Below are 15,273 nucleotides of genomic sequence, written 5' to 3'. Positions count from 1 at the left end.
TTCATTGTTAATGAATGAACACCTAAGTAAGGTAGAATCATGAATAAAACAAGATTATGTATCAATCAGTTGACAAAAATGCCACGAGCACAGATCCTGTATTTCCTATAGGAAAAATGATTCAATATTCACTAATTCGGTATTCCCGGTGACTTTATTGAATTTAACTATAGCACGCAACCAGAACCAACAATGGACAGATAAACATCTGATAGTAGCAAGTGCTGGTGAAGAATCAGAGTAACCGGAACTCTTGTAGATTGCTAGTAGAAATGCAAAACAGCGCAGGTACTCTGGAAAGCATGTGGCATTTCTTATAATTAAATTTATACATCCATTCCATATGGAGCAATCCCATTATTAGGTATTTGCCCACATAATATAAAACCCATGTCCACATAACAAACTGTACATGAAGATTCATAGAAGTTTTATTTGTAGATTGCCAAAAAATGGAAATAACTCTCCTTCAACTGGGGAATTAATAACCAACTGTGAAATAGAATACTTAATAATAAAAGGAACAAATTATTGATATACTCAGCAATGTGGATGAATCTTGAATGCATTATATTAAATAGGAGAAACCAGAGTTGAAAGACTCCATAGTATATTATTGTACTGAAATACAAGTTTTTGAAGGCAAAATTATAAGGGTAGAAAACAGATATCTGGTTGTCAAGATTTAGGGATAAATTGACTACAGGGGAGCACAGAAGAATATTGCAGGAGAGGTGCCTTCATTGTGTTGGTGGTTATACAATTAAATGCTTTTGTTAAAACTCAAATAACATAAAAAATGTGAGCTTTGCCAATATCAATTACATTTTAGTAAAAAGATTTTAAGAACAGAGATCTGAAGGATGAGTCCAAGATCTGAAGGATGAGTCCAAGTATAGTTGCATAAGAGGACAAAACTTTTGTTTAATTTGAACTGTCTGGTTAAATGGCAGTTTGACCTTGGGATACTAGAGAAAACAATAAAACAAATGTGACATATTGCTTGTTGCTTATGTGTGATTGTTAATGACAGGCAATGGTCAGATATGGTTGGTTTAGCTGCTCATATCCTTGGAAGCTACGGAGACATACTATATCACCTTTTTTAGTATCTCACAACTCTGATAGTTAGCTTTTTTATTCTTCCTATTCACAAGTCTTTTCTACATTAACTCTATTATATTTTAGGAGCAAAGATGTTGTAAATCACTCACCATTACATTCTAGTTTATGAAACTTTGTTTCACCATCCAACATGTACCTAACCTTTGGAGTAATGGGCAAGTTCAGCTCTCTGTTCTTGCACGTAAGCCTTTACAGCAAATTCGATAATGTGTATCAATGTGTTCTTGATGGCAGGTACCATAGACACATGAAGAAGTCAATCTTGTGTCATGAAAATTTTAAAATTACTTTGTTTTACGTAAGATGTGATGTCCAAACATTTCAAGACTATCTATGTATTATGTCTTCATACAAATCATATGCATGATAACTCTACATCATGGCAATCACTTCATAAATGTAGACAACAATTTACTAAAAGTTCATGAAAATTAAATGGCTCTGCCTAAGTTTATTACGCTACTGGAGCCATTTGTCGGGTAATTGAAGTAGGTGAATGAGACGCTCTTTTATGACATGAATTGCAAGAACTATTTATGAAAAGAACAGCAATGAAATAATTGACAAAATAAAATCTCATGCTTTTTCTGCATTGCTATGTTTTGCATTTCTAACAGATCCATTCTTTGTTTGGAGTCTTTAAGATGTGCCAGTATTGTCCTTTATACTTTTTAATTTCCTTGGAATCCTATGTAACATTCCATTATCAATATTTAGAGTTATTTAATTATTCCAAAATAAAAAAAATCTCCCCTCAAGTGTTAATTTAATGTGTAACAAGTGTTTCTTAAACATACAAATGGCAACATTGTTTTCAAACAGGATAATTACAACTGTGTACAGTATGTTTCTTCATTAGTAGTAATTAAATAATTTACTACATTGTGCAATAATTCATAATGACACATGCTAACCCTGCTCAATTACTGGAGCTAGTGATAAAAGAATTTCTTGCACACATGCCTAGATGTTATTAGAGTGCCATTTAAAAATATTGAATAGTGCTGAATGCAAAGAAAAATTCTAAAATTTTTGAGATTTATAGCATAATGGTTGAGTGAGCACCCTAGAATGGGTTTAGGTAGGATTTTCTTATTATTCTGTCAGTGACTCTCCTTGTGCTCTGGGAAAAGTCACTTAATTTCTCTGTGACCTCTTTTCCTCATCTGGAGAATGAGAGGAATAAAGTGTAGAATATTGCCGAAGGTGATAGTACATGACTGTAATCCCAGCATGGGCAGGAGTTCCACATTCAATGCCAGCCCTGGAAATATTAGCACCAGATCCTATCTGAAAAACAAACTGAAAAAGCAAAAGAGCTGGGGGCATGGCTCAAGGGGTAGAGTGCTTGCCTAGCGAGCCCACATGAGGTCCTGAGTTCAATGAGGGTACTGCCAAAAAAAAAAAAGTACAGAATGTTGTTGGGTGAATGACACCTTTAAAAGAGCATCAAATACATGCCTGCTATAGAAGAAATCCTATGGAATGGTTAACCAGGTAGAGAGGAAGTAGAAGAACAGTACCAGTATTGAATAATTACTGGAAAGTCATTTTGGTTTCAGAAAATCATCTTCAGGGACACAAGGTTTATTTGGATACCAACAATTAAATGTGAATGGAATATCTAATTTACTGTATCACCATCTTTCAAAACATAGGAATAGTTTTTAATTCAAGGGAAGAGCAGTGATGATTTTTAATGTGAATCCAGCATATGTAGAAGACTAACTTTTTTTTTATTAAAATGAATATACACACTCAAGTCTATTCTTATTTTCATGCTCACAACACACTTCACCATGCAGGACTGGGCATAAATAATAGGTGGACTTCTGAGAGCAGAAAAAAGACTTCTGATCAGCCCTGGCAGTCCAGATGAATCCCATCCCATAAACTGGAGCTTACATATGAGCATCAAAACCACAATTGACATGTGGCGCAACTGTCTGAAATGTCAATAGTTATAAAATGAGTATTTCATAATGCAGAATAATTGATTACTTTGCTTGACTGAACAGGAACATATTTTGTCTGCAAAAGCAAAATAATGCCAGTATATGCTCCTAGAATGCTCCTAGCTGGATTTCCCAATGAAACCCATGTTATTCTGTGGTCTTTATCATGCAAGACAAGAATAGAGACAACCATCTGTAACTGTTCATCTTTCCCCCATTATTTGAAAATATATTTCAAAGATAGTTCTTTTAAAAAATAAAAGATGGCCTTATATACGAAGCATCTATATTAATAGGACTGCCCAAGATAATTTTCAGAACAGAAATGGATGAGATGCAAAATCAAATAACATTTCAATTTATCTTGTTCATCCTAAAATGCTCTGCTTAGCTTTTCACACTGATGAAATAACACCATTTCCAGTTTTATTCTTCCTCGGTGTGCTGTGAGGTGGAACTCTTTTGCTCTATGTGTTTTATTAAGTGTAATTTAACATTATGACTATCAAGCCAACTATTAATCCTTACAATAAGACTATGAAATAGGCAATCTGCAAAGAGATTTATTTTCTAAAGCACAGTTCTTTTCCTCTGCCCTCAATGATATTTTTCAAAAATTGTTCTCAGAATGTGTATGGTTTGAAGAGCTCTGTACTAGGCACTCTGAAAGAAGGCAGAAGCAGCAGCTGCATTTGGGACTTCTATCCTCATCTTGTCTATATGTATTTTATGGCTACTATAAACTCGTGGTACTAAGTGTTCCTCAAGTGAGAAATACCTTTTCTATCTGTAGTACTACCTGTGTTCTGCCTTCCTACCAAGAGGCCCTACCTTTCTATTTCTATCCACTAAGACTTGATTTGACCTCCAAGGCCCAGCCAGATGCTATTCCCTCAAAAAGTGCTCATAAAGTTTAAGATTTACTCTGTATGAAGTGACTGCTCATTCTTGACTTACATAGCACTTCATTTGTGGAATACATAGACTATGTACTACGCATTCTGTCTTTCATTATGAGCACTGTATTCATTTTCCTGTTAGATTTTGAGCACTTTGAAGGACAGATTAATTGACCCCTTGGTCTTTTTCTTTTGTTTTCCATGTCATTTTATAGTAATGCACTCAGAGGTGTTTGGTCATTTTGTACTGGGTAGGAGAAGAGATGAAAACACCTGCTAGACCACAAGGCCTCTTGGGCCATGGGGTAACTAATTCTTGCTTATCTTTACACCTCTGATACTTACTTAGCAGTTGGTTAATAAACACTCAATGTACATATTCAGAGAGAGAGAGCTTCACAATAGTAAGGAAGCTTAGCAAAATTTATGCTGGTAGTCATTTCAACTAATCTTTACTAAGGGCCTGGGCTCTGTGTGTATTGTAATGTATGGATCATGGGAGGGAGACAGTTCCAACTATAAGTGCTATTAAGAGACACTCACTCTGTCCTTTCTTTATGTTGTTTAGTTTACTCTGCCTAGTGGCCTCACAAGACTACTGTCCTTATTTTACATTTGATGAAGCAAGGGTTTGCTGAAGATCACTCAGCTAGTGAGTGGGGTGAAGGCTGGTTTTGTGCCCAAGTTTAATGCCAGAGCCCCTTCTGCCAGACCACAGACTGCAATGGAATGAAGAAGGCTCCTAATGGAAGCAAGTTGACATGCTAGACAGAGAGAAAGGAGTGACAGTGTTCCTAAAAAGTGGCTGAGATGCTATCCTAAAGGCAATCATGGAGCTCTGGAGTCACAGGAGCCCTTGTTCCACAAATGCAGGATATGATGTCTTGAGAGTTTGAATGACTTGTCCAAGGTAACACACAAAGCTAGTGACAAGTGTGAAAGTAGATCCCAGAAATCTAGGTTCTTAGTTCCCTTGTATTTCTGGTATTCCCATAACTATTAAAAAAAAAACCCAAGTTTCCTGAGTGACTTGTCTTCTGCCCCCTTTAGGAGTGGGGTGAGGATAGGAATGGAAGGCCTCTTGTCTCTGGTTTGCATATCTTCATTTGCTGCCTTAGCAGGTGTGTGTGTAGTGAGGCACCTGCTACCTACCTAATCTGTGGAGGCTGCTCATCTCTGTCTATGTGAACTTTACCCTTTTCCTCATTGTGATGGTTACAAAACATCTGCCAGTCCTCCAAATTTCCTAATAGGTGTATGAAATATTGGTTTCCAGAAATCCCAGAATCCCTACCCCATTTTCTTTTTCCAGCCAAATCTTTCATCTCCAACATTCCATTATAGTAATAGCCACACTAGTTATTTGTAGCCATCTTTCAACCGGGAGTGGCAAAGTGCTCTGAAAATGTCTGTGCAATGGGCAGACACCATAATCCCTTCAGGAATCAGACTCAGAGAACTGACTTCTATAGGGTTTCAGAGCAAAGGGTAGCTGATGAGTGAGCTTCTCCAGAGAGGTACTACCTTGTTCTTGCTTGATTCTCCAGCACTGTGCCAGGTACATACTAGATACTCAGTATGTGTGGTTGTTTATGAAAAATATGTTTGTGTGGGTGGGTGCGAGCATATGTATATAAAGTTGAAGATGTCTCTTGGCATCCAAATATAGTTTATTTCATAATATTACATGAACTATGTATATGAATACATACATGCAATTTAAATCCACACCTACATTTGTTTTAAAAATCATGAATAAGACAGACAAGCTATGTTAGTAGGTAGATTCATTCCCCTTAATATTCATAAATAAAATAAAGCAGGAGCTCCTTCTCTCACCTCTGATTTCTGGGTCTCACCAGTATTAGTCTATTCATAAATGTTCTTTTGTAAGACACTGGCTCAGGCTACTCAAGAAATGGAGATCAGGAGGATTCCAGTTCAAGGCCAGCCAAGGCAAAAAGTTAGTGAGACCCCATCCCAATCAATAAAAAGCTAGGTATGGTGATGTGTGCCTGTCACCTTAACTACATGTGTAGCATAAATAAGAGAATCACAGGCTAGGCTGGCCCAAGCATAAAAACAAAACTCTAACTGAAAAACATCTAAAGCATAAAGGGCTAGGGGCATGGCTCAAGTGGTAGAGCACACCTGGCAAGGGCAAGACCCTGGTTCAAACCCCAGTCCTGCCAAAAAAAAAAAAAAAGACACTTCTTCAAAATTAAGAAAGACTGTGATCTATAAAGGTGAGTTTGTGCCTCAGTCCTGCTTAAAACTCTCTGTGTCTGGTCCTGTTTGGACTATGAGAAGCCTGGCCCCTTGGCTATATTTCAGCCAAAATGGTTCAAGTCTTAAAGGCCACAGTGCAGAGCACAGAGGTGGCTAAGGATCCAGCTGAATCGAGCTGCTAAGACCACATTAACCTTTCACGGATCCCTTTCTTATTCCATTAAAAAGAAATCAATTGAATTAGAAAGCTGCCACACACACACACACACACACACACACACACACACACGGGGTGGGAGGGTAATATTTGATGTTATATGTATCAGCAAACTTTGAAATCATCTTTTTTTTTCTAGGAACCATTTGCAGACTTGAGATAAATACGCATTATATGTGTGATATGTGAGGCTAGCCCCTGCATAGTGAAAACCTAAATATACAGTCTTAAAAGCAAGTATAATTGCTGCATTTAACCTCTGAAAGTGAGACAACTGCACCAATTTATTAAGGTACTCAACTCTAGAGACCTGCAGAAGGCTTTTCTCAGACACACTTATGATTGACCTGGCTTCAGTGGTGTCTCTCCACTCCTTGCCAAGCACCGGGCCCAGGTGAGACCCAGCACACAGGGACATCATGTGAGACTTCAGCTGTCTCTGGAGGACTCTGAGATGAATTACATGTGTTTGTGTTTTGTGCCTTCTTTTTCTGAGATTACCCAACAGAAACATTTGGTGTGAGTGTTAATATGTAACATACTCCCATTCATGGGAGAGACTGCCCCTCCTGTTTAATTATCTTCATGTAAGCAATTTTTTTCTTTCTAGAGCACCTGGTAAAAAGAAAACGATGGAAAGAATATATTGCTTAATAGTATGCTTTTCCCATAGTAGGTACTCCATCAGCATGTTTAATAAAATGCAAAATTATTCCTACATACTGTGTTTTAATATGGCATTTCTATATTATTGTATTTTAATATATACTGGGTAAAAGTTTGTACTGAAGTGTGTAATTTATGACACCAATTTGGTATTATTGAAGGGAGATATGGAGCTTTTCATTACTAGCCAATTTGCTTTGTTGAAGACATAATTCCATAGCAAAACTTGTATTTCAAGTAGTCTATTAAAAAAAAAACTCTCATTTGTTTTTTACTTCCAAAGTTTCATGAGTGCATTGTGTTAGTATAAAGAGCAAAAATATACCCTGGGTTAAAAACTGAAGACATTTAATAGAGGCATGTATTACAAATAGCATCTAGCTACACAGGAAGGTTAGGACTTAATATCTGAAATTCTGCAGCTCATTAGTTGTAGGATGTGAGTGAAATACATTTCTAAAGGGCAAGGTTAGTATTACATTATCCTGGAAATGTCTTTGCTGAATAAATGTGTAAATATTTCAAATAAGTATGATGAGATTATATTTCTATTGGGGACATTTCTGTAGAAGGAATGATTGTGCTACTTGTAATTGCAGGAGCACATGTCACGATATGTCTTTCCCCATTACCGATTTCATTTGAAATGGTCTGGAAATAAATACTGATTACTAGTGATGTAAGACTATTTACCTTGGAGTCAGATGCCTGACAGGCAGGCTAGAGCTAATGGATTTGGTTATTTTCTAAAGCAGGATACTATTTTAAAGTTAACATTGTGAATTCTCAGAGTTGTACATCTAGCTTCATTTGTATCAAATACAGAAGAACAGAATTATAAACCTGTAATCGCTGATATCCTTTTTCATCCTTTAACAACAGAAGCGAAAATTGTACCTATGACCTACCAACAGGCTAGCTTGGTGTTACCCTTCCTTCTTCTAGTTGTTAGCACGGGGAAATCAAAAACCAAATTTAAAGGATGGTGTCACTGTCACTGAGGGGCGTTACCTCACTGGGAGATGAAGTTGCATCATGGGAACGTGGTGTGATTTAATTTCATAATTGTAAACATTACAGTGGGTATGCATGATTCCTCTGCAACTCTTATCCACTTCGCTATGGCTGGACAGCTGAGTTAACATGGGTACGTCTTGGCTTCACACTTTTATAATTTCTTTTCTTCATGTTGTGATTTTATTTGGAAAAAATCCTAAAGTAAAACTGTATTAGGATGAATTTATCTGAAACCACTTTTTTTTTTATAAAGACACAGCTTGACTAAAAGACTATGAACTTTTCTGACCTTCTAAATCATAGCACTGTGTAAACGTTTGGAAAACTTAATTTTGCCTTGAAAGGGGGTTGGAGGGTGGGGAAGTGTGTGAAACATTTTGCTTTCTACAGTGCTGGTTGTCTGCATGCGTTTTAAATTATGGCTCAACTCAGGGGAAAGGGCAACTCAGATAAATGGAAAAAGAACTGCTAACATTCTTCTTGTTTAATCATCATGAATGCAAATAATGACCATCTAATATTTTTAACTTGTAAATGGAAACGTAGAACAACAAAAAAGAGACTTGAAATTTCTCGAAAGAACAGCAGTAAGTACGCAAACTTGGCTTTTGAGAATAGTTTTCTTTTATGCTTAATACTACAGTCACACTTGCTAAAGTGTTAAATAATTCAGACTCTGGGTAAGTAGCTCTAAAATTCATCGTAAAGAGATTCACCTGTAAAATAATAATGTCATGATTTACGTTTACACAAGACCGGTAAAGAGGATTAAATTCAAAAGTTTGGAGGGAATTAAGTCTCAGTTGCAAGTTAAAATTCACAAAGTTGACCTTTAGAAACTTTTTTTCCTGTCCAAAATACAACGTCTCATCTTTAGAGTTCAGAAAACTACAGCCCTTTTCCGCTTACAGAGGGGACTTTCTAGAGAGCATGCTACATGAGATAAACCTGGGAATTTAGTGGCTCAAGTCAGCTGCTCATTTGGGCGATTGACATAGTACTCTATTCTCTTCTTCCGGATACCGGTGGTCCTACACGTGGGGTTTGGGGGTTGGAGGAGAACCAGGACCTCAGATGTTGGTGTGAGGAGGGTTACTAAGGGTTGGGTGGGTGGTGTTCCCCTGCCTAGGCAGGGTCTCTCCTGAAAGACTTAGGCGCGACCTTACTCCCCTGCTGGTGGCTTCGTTTTCTACCTCCCTGGTGAGACTGAACCTTCCGGATACAGCTAGGGTGCTCGAAGGAATGAGGGTGACTTCGGCCCCCCAAACCCTAAGCCTCTTTTCGCCAATATGTGAATGCATGCCAACATGCATTTAGCACCTCCAAGGCTCGTAGAAGGGAGGAGAGTGCCGTTGGGTGGCGCGCCTCTGGCCCCACCGAGTGGGGGAGGGGGAGAAAGTGGTCAAACTCGCGTCGCGTTGGGCGCCCGGGCGACCCCGGGTGATCGGGCTGGCGAGGGAAGGGCGGGGGACCTGGGTTCTGGCCCAGGGTGCGGGAGGGCGATGCGGAGTCGGGTGGAACCGCCGAGCCGCCGCTGCTCACCTGCCCTCGGGGGTGGGGCGGGGCGCGGCGCCCGGGCGCGCCTGCCTCCCGCCTCCCGCCTCCCGCCTCCCGCCCCGGGAGGAAGCGGAGGGGCGCGGTGTAAACAGAGCGGCGGCCGTGATGTCAGCCGGTCACATGGAGCCTCTTATGGCTCGGGATGGCTCTCGGCGGGCGGGCAGCTGCGGCAGCTGCTGCTGTGGCTCGGGCGGCGGCGGCGCGGCGGTGGCAGAGGGGGCTCCGGGGTCGGACCATCCGCTCTCCCTGCGCTCTCCGCACCGCGGCTTAAATGATGTATTTTGTGATCGCAGCGATGAAAGGTGAGCCGGGGCGCCCCGCCGGGGCTGGGTGGGCTGTCTGCTCGGGGGGCGGGGAGGAGGGTGCGCAGGGGGAGGGGTGGGCGCGCCTGCCCGAGCGCACGTACTGCCCGGGGCTGGACGCGGGATCTCGGCCAGGGCCTTCTGGGCCAACGCAGCGGCGCCACCTGAGCCCGGCCGCGGGATCGGCCTGCCTGCGGTTAGGGGCAAAGGCGCACGGGCTTAAACCCCCTCCTGAGTCCTCTCTGGTGCCTGTCACTCTCTGGGTCTGCCTAGCATCCGGCGGGGCTCCCAAAAGAAAGTTTGCCGGGAGTCTTCGCGCTCAGGCAAGGGAGGCGAGGGTCTGGGCAGCTTGGAAGAAGCCGGGACGCCCGCAGCGGATCCCTAGGGCCCGCACCTAGGACAGCTCTGGCCTATGTGGGGAAGGCGCCATGGCCAGGCCGGGCTGTGCGTGCGAATGGTCGCGGTGTCAACCCCAGGGACTGGTTAGCGCCCCAGGCCTTGTGCCTGTTTTCACACCCCCACCCCCTTACTTTCCCATCCATTCCCTGGCCACCGGGCAACTCCGAGTGCCCAAGCTCTAACCCGCTGGGGAAGTACACTGGGTCCGAGCTGCGTCCCGCCGCAGCCACTTCCGAAAGCGCGCGGGCCAGAGCAAGACTGGCGCCTCGAACGTGCCAAGAAGCCCTCGGCGGCCCCCTAACCGCAGCGCACCCCCACTTGATACTTAGGTTTGTGGATGGATGTGGGGAGGCAACTTATCAGCCCACAGGATTCGTGGGCAGAGGCCGAGGTTAGACCGTGGTGAGGACTGACGAGCGCGGGTTAGCTGCGGCCAAGCGTCTGCGCCCGGCCTTCCGCCCTGATCAGCTCTCAGCCGGGCCAGTAGTGGGATAGAAAAGGGGAAACGATCGTGATGGCAGGAAGAACGGGCTAGAGGTGCTGTCAGATGAGGAGGAAAGAAACCTTGGCAAGTCAGGGAAGTTTCTGATGGGAAAGCCAAAGTTTGGAGGTGTGCAAGAAGTCGCCTGTGAGGCCCGTCGAAACCGAGACGCGCTTGGAGACTGTTGGAAACAGCCCGAGAGAAACTCAACCCGCAGCTCTCAGCGTCTCAAGTGCTTTCTGGTTCCTCGCCATAGATAATCTTCCCAGCGGTTTCTCAGGCCCTGCCGCGGGGCTTGGGGATTTAAACCCCATCTGTTTGCGGCGGACGCGGCTTTCCGATTGCGCAGCGATCGTGCGACCCCACACTGTCCTGCGGGTTCTGCCTACCCGTGCGGGCGGGCGCCGGGCGATCGTTAAACGTTTGCTAGGTCGGGGTTTTGTTGCAATCCAGGATGAAGGCCACCAGTTCGGTATCTGCGTTGGGTTTACTTTCGGATCACCGAGCTTTGCCTTTCCTCGCTAGAGATTGGATGGCATCTTTTATTAATTATTAACAGACTGAAACGTACTGGATGCTAAGATGAGCTTCGAGAGGTGAAATTTTTCTATATGATGTGCCCGCAGCAAATTTTCTGCCTGTTCCCCTGCCGTTTCTGGGAAATGGGATTTAATCATTTTTAGAATATGCAACTGCTGTATTAAAAGAGAGAAGATCTCGTGATAGCACGCTTTTAAGCATGTAAAATCATTTGGGAGGAAAAAATGTGAAGGTTTCTCACCAACTTCTTACGTAAAAGGAATCTATTTTCCTCCCGTTCCCCCCCACCCGAAAACTTTCCTGCTATTTCTGCGTTCCATTAATTCTGTAAGTGTAAAACGACTCAAATAGCCTTGTGAAGATATTTTATTCCATTTTTCTCCTGAAATTAAAACCCAGATTTTGCTATTGGGAGGTATTAATGCCAGCTTTTATCCATTTTATTTATAGTTTGTGTTGATTGGGAGAAAAGTGAGAGGCTGCGACATTTTAAATTGCTTTTTTCCCTAATGGACAGTAGCCGCCAAACAATAAGAGAAGGATGTTTTAATAACACAATTTCATTTTGATGTTTCCTAGTACATAGGCTTTTTGTTTTTGTATTTCCAGTTCAAAGTGAAGTTCTAGTACAGACTCTTCCTTTCTTCCTCTCTAATAGAATCATAAGAACCTTGTATATTCTTCCTCCCAAAAGCTGTCACCCACATATTTGTATTGGAGTGACCTCTGGCTGCCATAAAGTACTAGATTCATAGTACTGAGTTTTGAGGAAGGTAGCTGAGATGTCCTAGCGATGCAATTCTTGTGTAAGCTCGGCTGCCAGGACAGAGAGAGAGAGAATGAGTCTGAACAATTAGGATATTTCATTCCCAATATCACAACATCCTGGGCTTTAATGAGATTTTCTTGCTTTGGTGCAAATTGTAACTGAAAAAAATACTTTGTGGGGAAAGGAGGAATACCGTAAATGTTTCCATATCAGATTTAAGGAAAAAACCTGGCCCAGAATAATATTAAATACTTCCTTACTGCCGTTCAGTTTTAATAGTTAAATTGGTTCCATATGTAAGGAGTTTACATATGGATTGTTAGATTTTTCATGCAAAACAGAAACACTCTTCACAATATAGCATTTTGGTATGTGGATGCATGTGGATACAGGAGGAGAGAACAAGCAACCATAAAACAGAAACATCCTCTTTGTTGGCTGATTTACTGATGTTTTTTAAACATCATTAAAAGTCAGGCCTTTTGAACTCACCAAAGGAGAAAATGCTTTCTGTGTGTTAGTTGTCACATAAGTTTAGGCTTAAAGTGGTTTCATGCTTAGAAGTAATGCATCTTCATTTGAATAACTATAGTCTCATCCTTCAGTTTTGGTTTTAATTAACAACAAAATTTCACTAACGTTTGGATTTCTTTTTTTTCTTGTGCAAGCGGAAAGAGGCAGCAATGAGATTTATAATTAGGGGAGCACTTGCTCTGCTCTTCATAAAAATGCACTGGCCAAATGTCACAGAGCTATGGCTGAGTGGAGGAAGGAAATGTGGTGCTCTGTAAGTTCCAGCAGAGTAGAAAAGCCCCTTTGCTTCAGGTGGGCCCTCAGTCTCTCTTCATGTGAATGGACTAGTAAGAATGAAGGGGACTGGCAGGTAATTTCTGTCCCATGACCCTTCCTTCAGCCTGATTTATGGATGAATGCTAGGCACCTTGCTCCTTTGAATATACTCTGTATGTTGATTTACTTTTATGTCGAACTTTAATAAATATGATTTTATGGTTTTGAAGAATTTGGCTTTTCTTTTCACCATATCAAATTTGGATTCAGCCCTTAGTCTACATGTAAGCACCCTTTCCTTGGTGTCTCTTAGCTGGGACTTTTGGTCCCACTTTTGGGACCTGTGATGAGGAGGACAAGGTGAGTCTCAGCCAGATCTTGAAAAGCAAAAGCACCAGTGACTGTCACTGCTGAGCCAAGTGATTATCTGGCAAGAAGGAGAGTTGTTTTAAAGATAGGAAGGTCTCAGTTCATTTGTGCAGGGCGGGGAGGGGAGAATATGTTTAAAGCACCTTTTACATTAGGCAGCCTCTTGGTTGTATATATTTCAGTCACGTCCCTTACATGTACAGCAATATCATGCTTAAGTCAACCACTTGGCCTTCAATTTGAATTGAGAAGGTTATCATTTCTTAACATTGCCCAGGTATAAAATAATATAATTGGTAGGTAGAAATGGTTTTGTTGTTGTTTTTGTTGTTTTAGATATATACTATGTGATTTATATCTTGATTTTTAATACTTCATAGATGTAAATATATTAATAGTTTTCTAGATGACTCCTCCTCTCCTCTGTCCCTCCCAGCCAAGTGAATCACAATCAAAATAGACAAGATCAGCAAATAGATAATTGCAAAGTACCTGCAATAAGTAGCACCCATCTACTATGTTATTTGTTCTGTGGCACCTAAGAAAATAATACTTACAGATGACTTTTATTGGAAGAAAAAGTTGATGGATGGATAGATAGGTCAATCTGCAAAGGTAGAGGTGAAGTTCAGTTTTCTTAAAATTTTCTTGAATTATATTAGTGATCAATAAAACTCTTTGTATGGAACAAATCTTCTAAGAATACTTTGTAGTGGAAATATTTTTGCAGGGAAGGGATGTTAGCTCAGTGGTGGGAGCTCACCTGGCCTGTGCAAGGCCCTGGGTTCAATCCCCAACACTAAAAAAAGAAAGAAAGGAAAGAGAAGAAATCTTTTCTGCATAGATGTTTAAATATCCAGTGTTTATTACTAAGTCACAACTACCTTACTCTATACAGTTGGTTATTTTTTAAAAAGACACAGAGTCAGCAGCTACACCAATTTTATGTTTCTGTACTTATAATTTTTGGAGCCATCTACCAGTGACAACTTAAGTGTAAACTGACATTTGATATATCTCAAAGTCCACACATTGACCCTTTGAAGAATGATTTACAACATCTGTGCTGCCCCCCCCCCGCCCCCCCCACCCTGTGTAGCTACTCCACTAAGGAAACCTCCCTTCTATCCTGGCTTTGACTCATGAACCAAGGGATTCATAGTCAGAGCTCTTTGTATCTGTCAGTATTGTGTATGTGACGTGATAGAACATGCTTTTTTCTATAAATTGTCAGTGCTAAGTCCAGAGATGAGGGCTAAATAATAGCATATGTTAGCCAATTGGGGGTGGGAACCTCCTGTAATCTTTTGTTTCTAGACTTTCTTTTTTAGGTGCATCTATTGGCCCCATTATCTTATACAGATTTAATATGATAACTTTAAAATATTTGCTCCTGTGCTATAAAAACTAATATCAAATGTATTCCCTAAGTTTTCCAGAGATTTAATCTTGCTTTTTTTTCCTCTGAAGTTTACTAGGCATTTCATTATATTTAGTTTATGCTGTCTGCCTTTCATACATGCTTATCTCATAAGAAACTACTGATAATCTCAAGCTTTTTGTTTGTTTGTTTGTTTATTCATTTATTCATATGTACATACATTGTTTGGGCCATCTCTTCCACCCCACCCCCGAATCTCACGCTTTTGACTTGAAGAAATTGAGGTTCATACAGCTATGTGCTATAGTCAATGTCTTGTGGCTGATGCTGGAACAGAGACTAGATCCCTAATTTTTGTTATCTTCATACTGCCCCTGGAGGAAGCTGTGACTATATCCTGGACATAACTTTGTCTCTAGTTAGTGGAAATTATAAGTCTGGCATTTATATGGGAAAAAATAGATTCAATTATGTAATGCTTTGCTGAGCCTAATATCTTTAAATTACTATTTAATAAAATCAATTTGGTACAAATGGGGTTATTCTTATTTGCTTATTGTTAGCTCTCTTCATCCATG

General features: G+C 41.0%; 1 protein-coding gene across 4 annotated transcripts in view; it reads left to right on the top strand.

The window, feature by feature from the left end:
* Rora (RAR related orphan receptor A) overlaps window positions 1-15,273 on the top strand; it is a 691,433-nt gene that overhangs the window by 585,623 nt on the left and 90,537 nt on the right. The window contains exon 1 of one of the 4 annotated variants that reach the window (XM_074066098.1): window positions 8,182-8,238. The exons of 2 other annotated variants lie outside the window; for them this stretch is intronic. In XM_074066098.1, coding sequence (XP_073922199.1) covers window positions 8,235-8,238 — 4 coding nt within the window. In that variant the 5' untranslated portion in view covers window positions 8,182-8,234. Of the gene's footprint in view, window positions 1-8,181; window positions 8,239-9,809; window positions 9,968-15,273 lie in introns of those variants that run through there. One more of the 4 variants, XM_020168864.2, reaches the window with a different exon arrangement.

This window comes from Castor canadensis, chromosome 2, assembly GCF_047511655.1.
Source record: "Castor canadensis chromosome 2, mCasCan1.hap1v2, whole genome shotgun sequence".
Classification (NCBI taxonomy): domain Eukaryota; kingdom Metazoa; phylum Chordata; class Mammalia; order Rodentia; family Castoridae; genus Castor; species Castor canadensis.
Note: the sequence above shows the minus strand (reverse complement) of the source record. Positions and strands in the feature narration are given on the sequence as shown.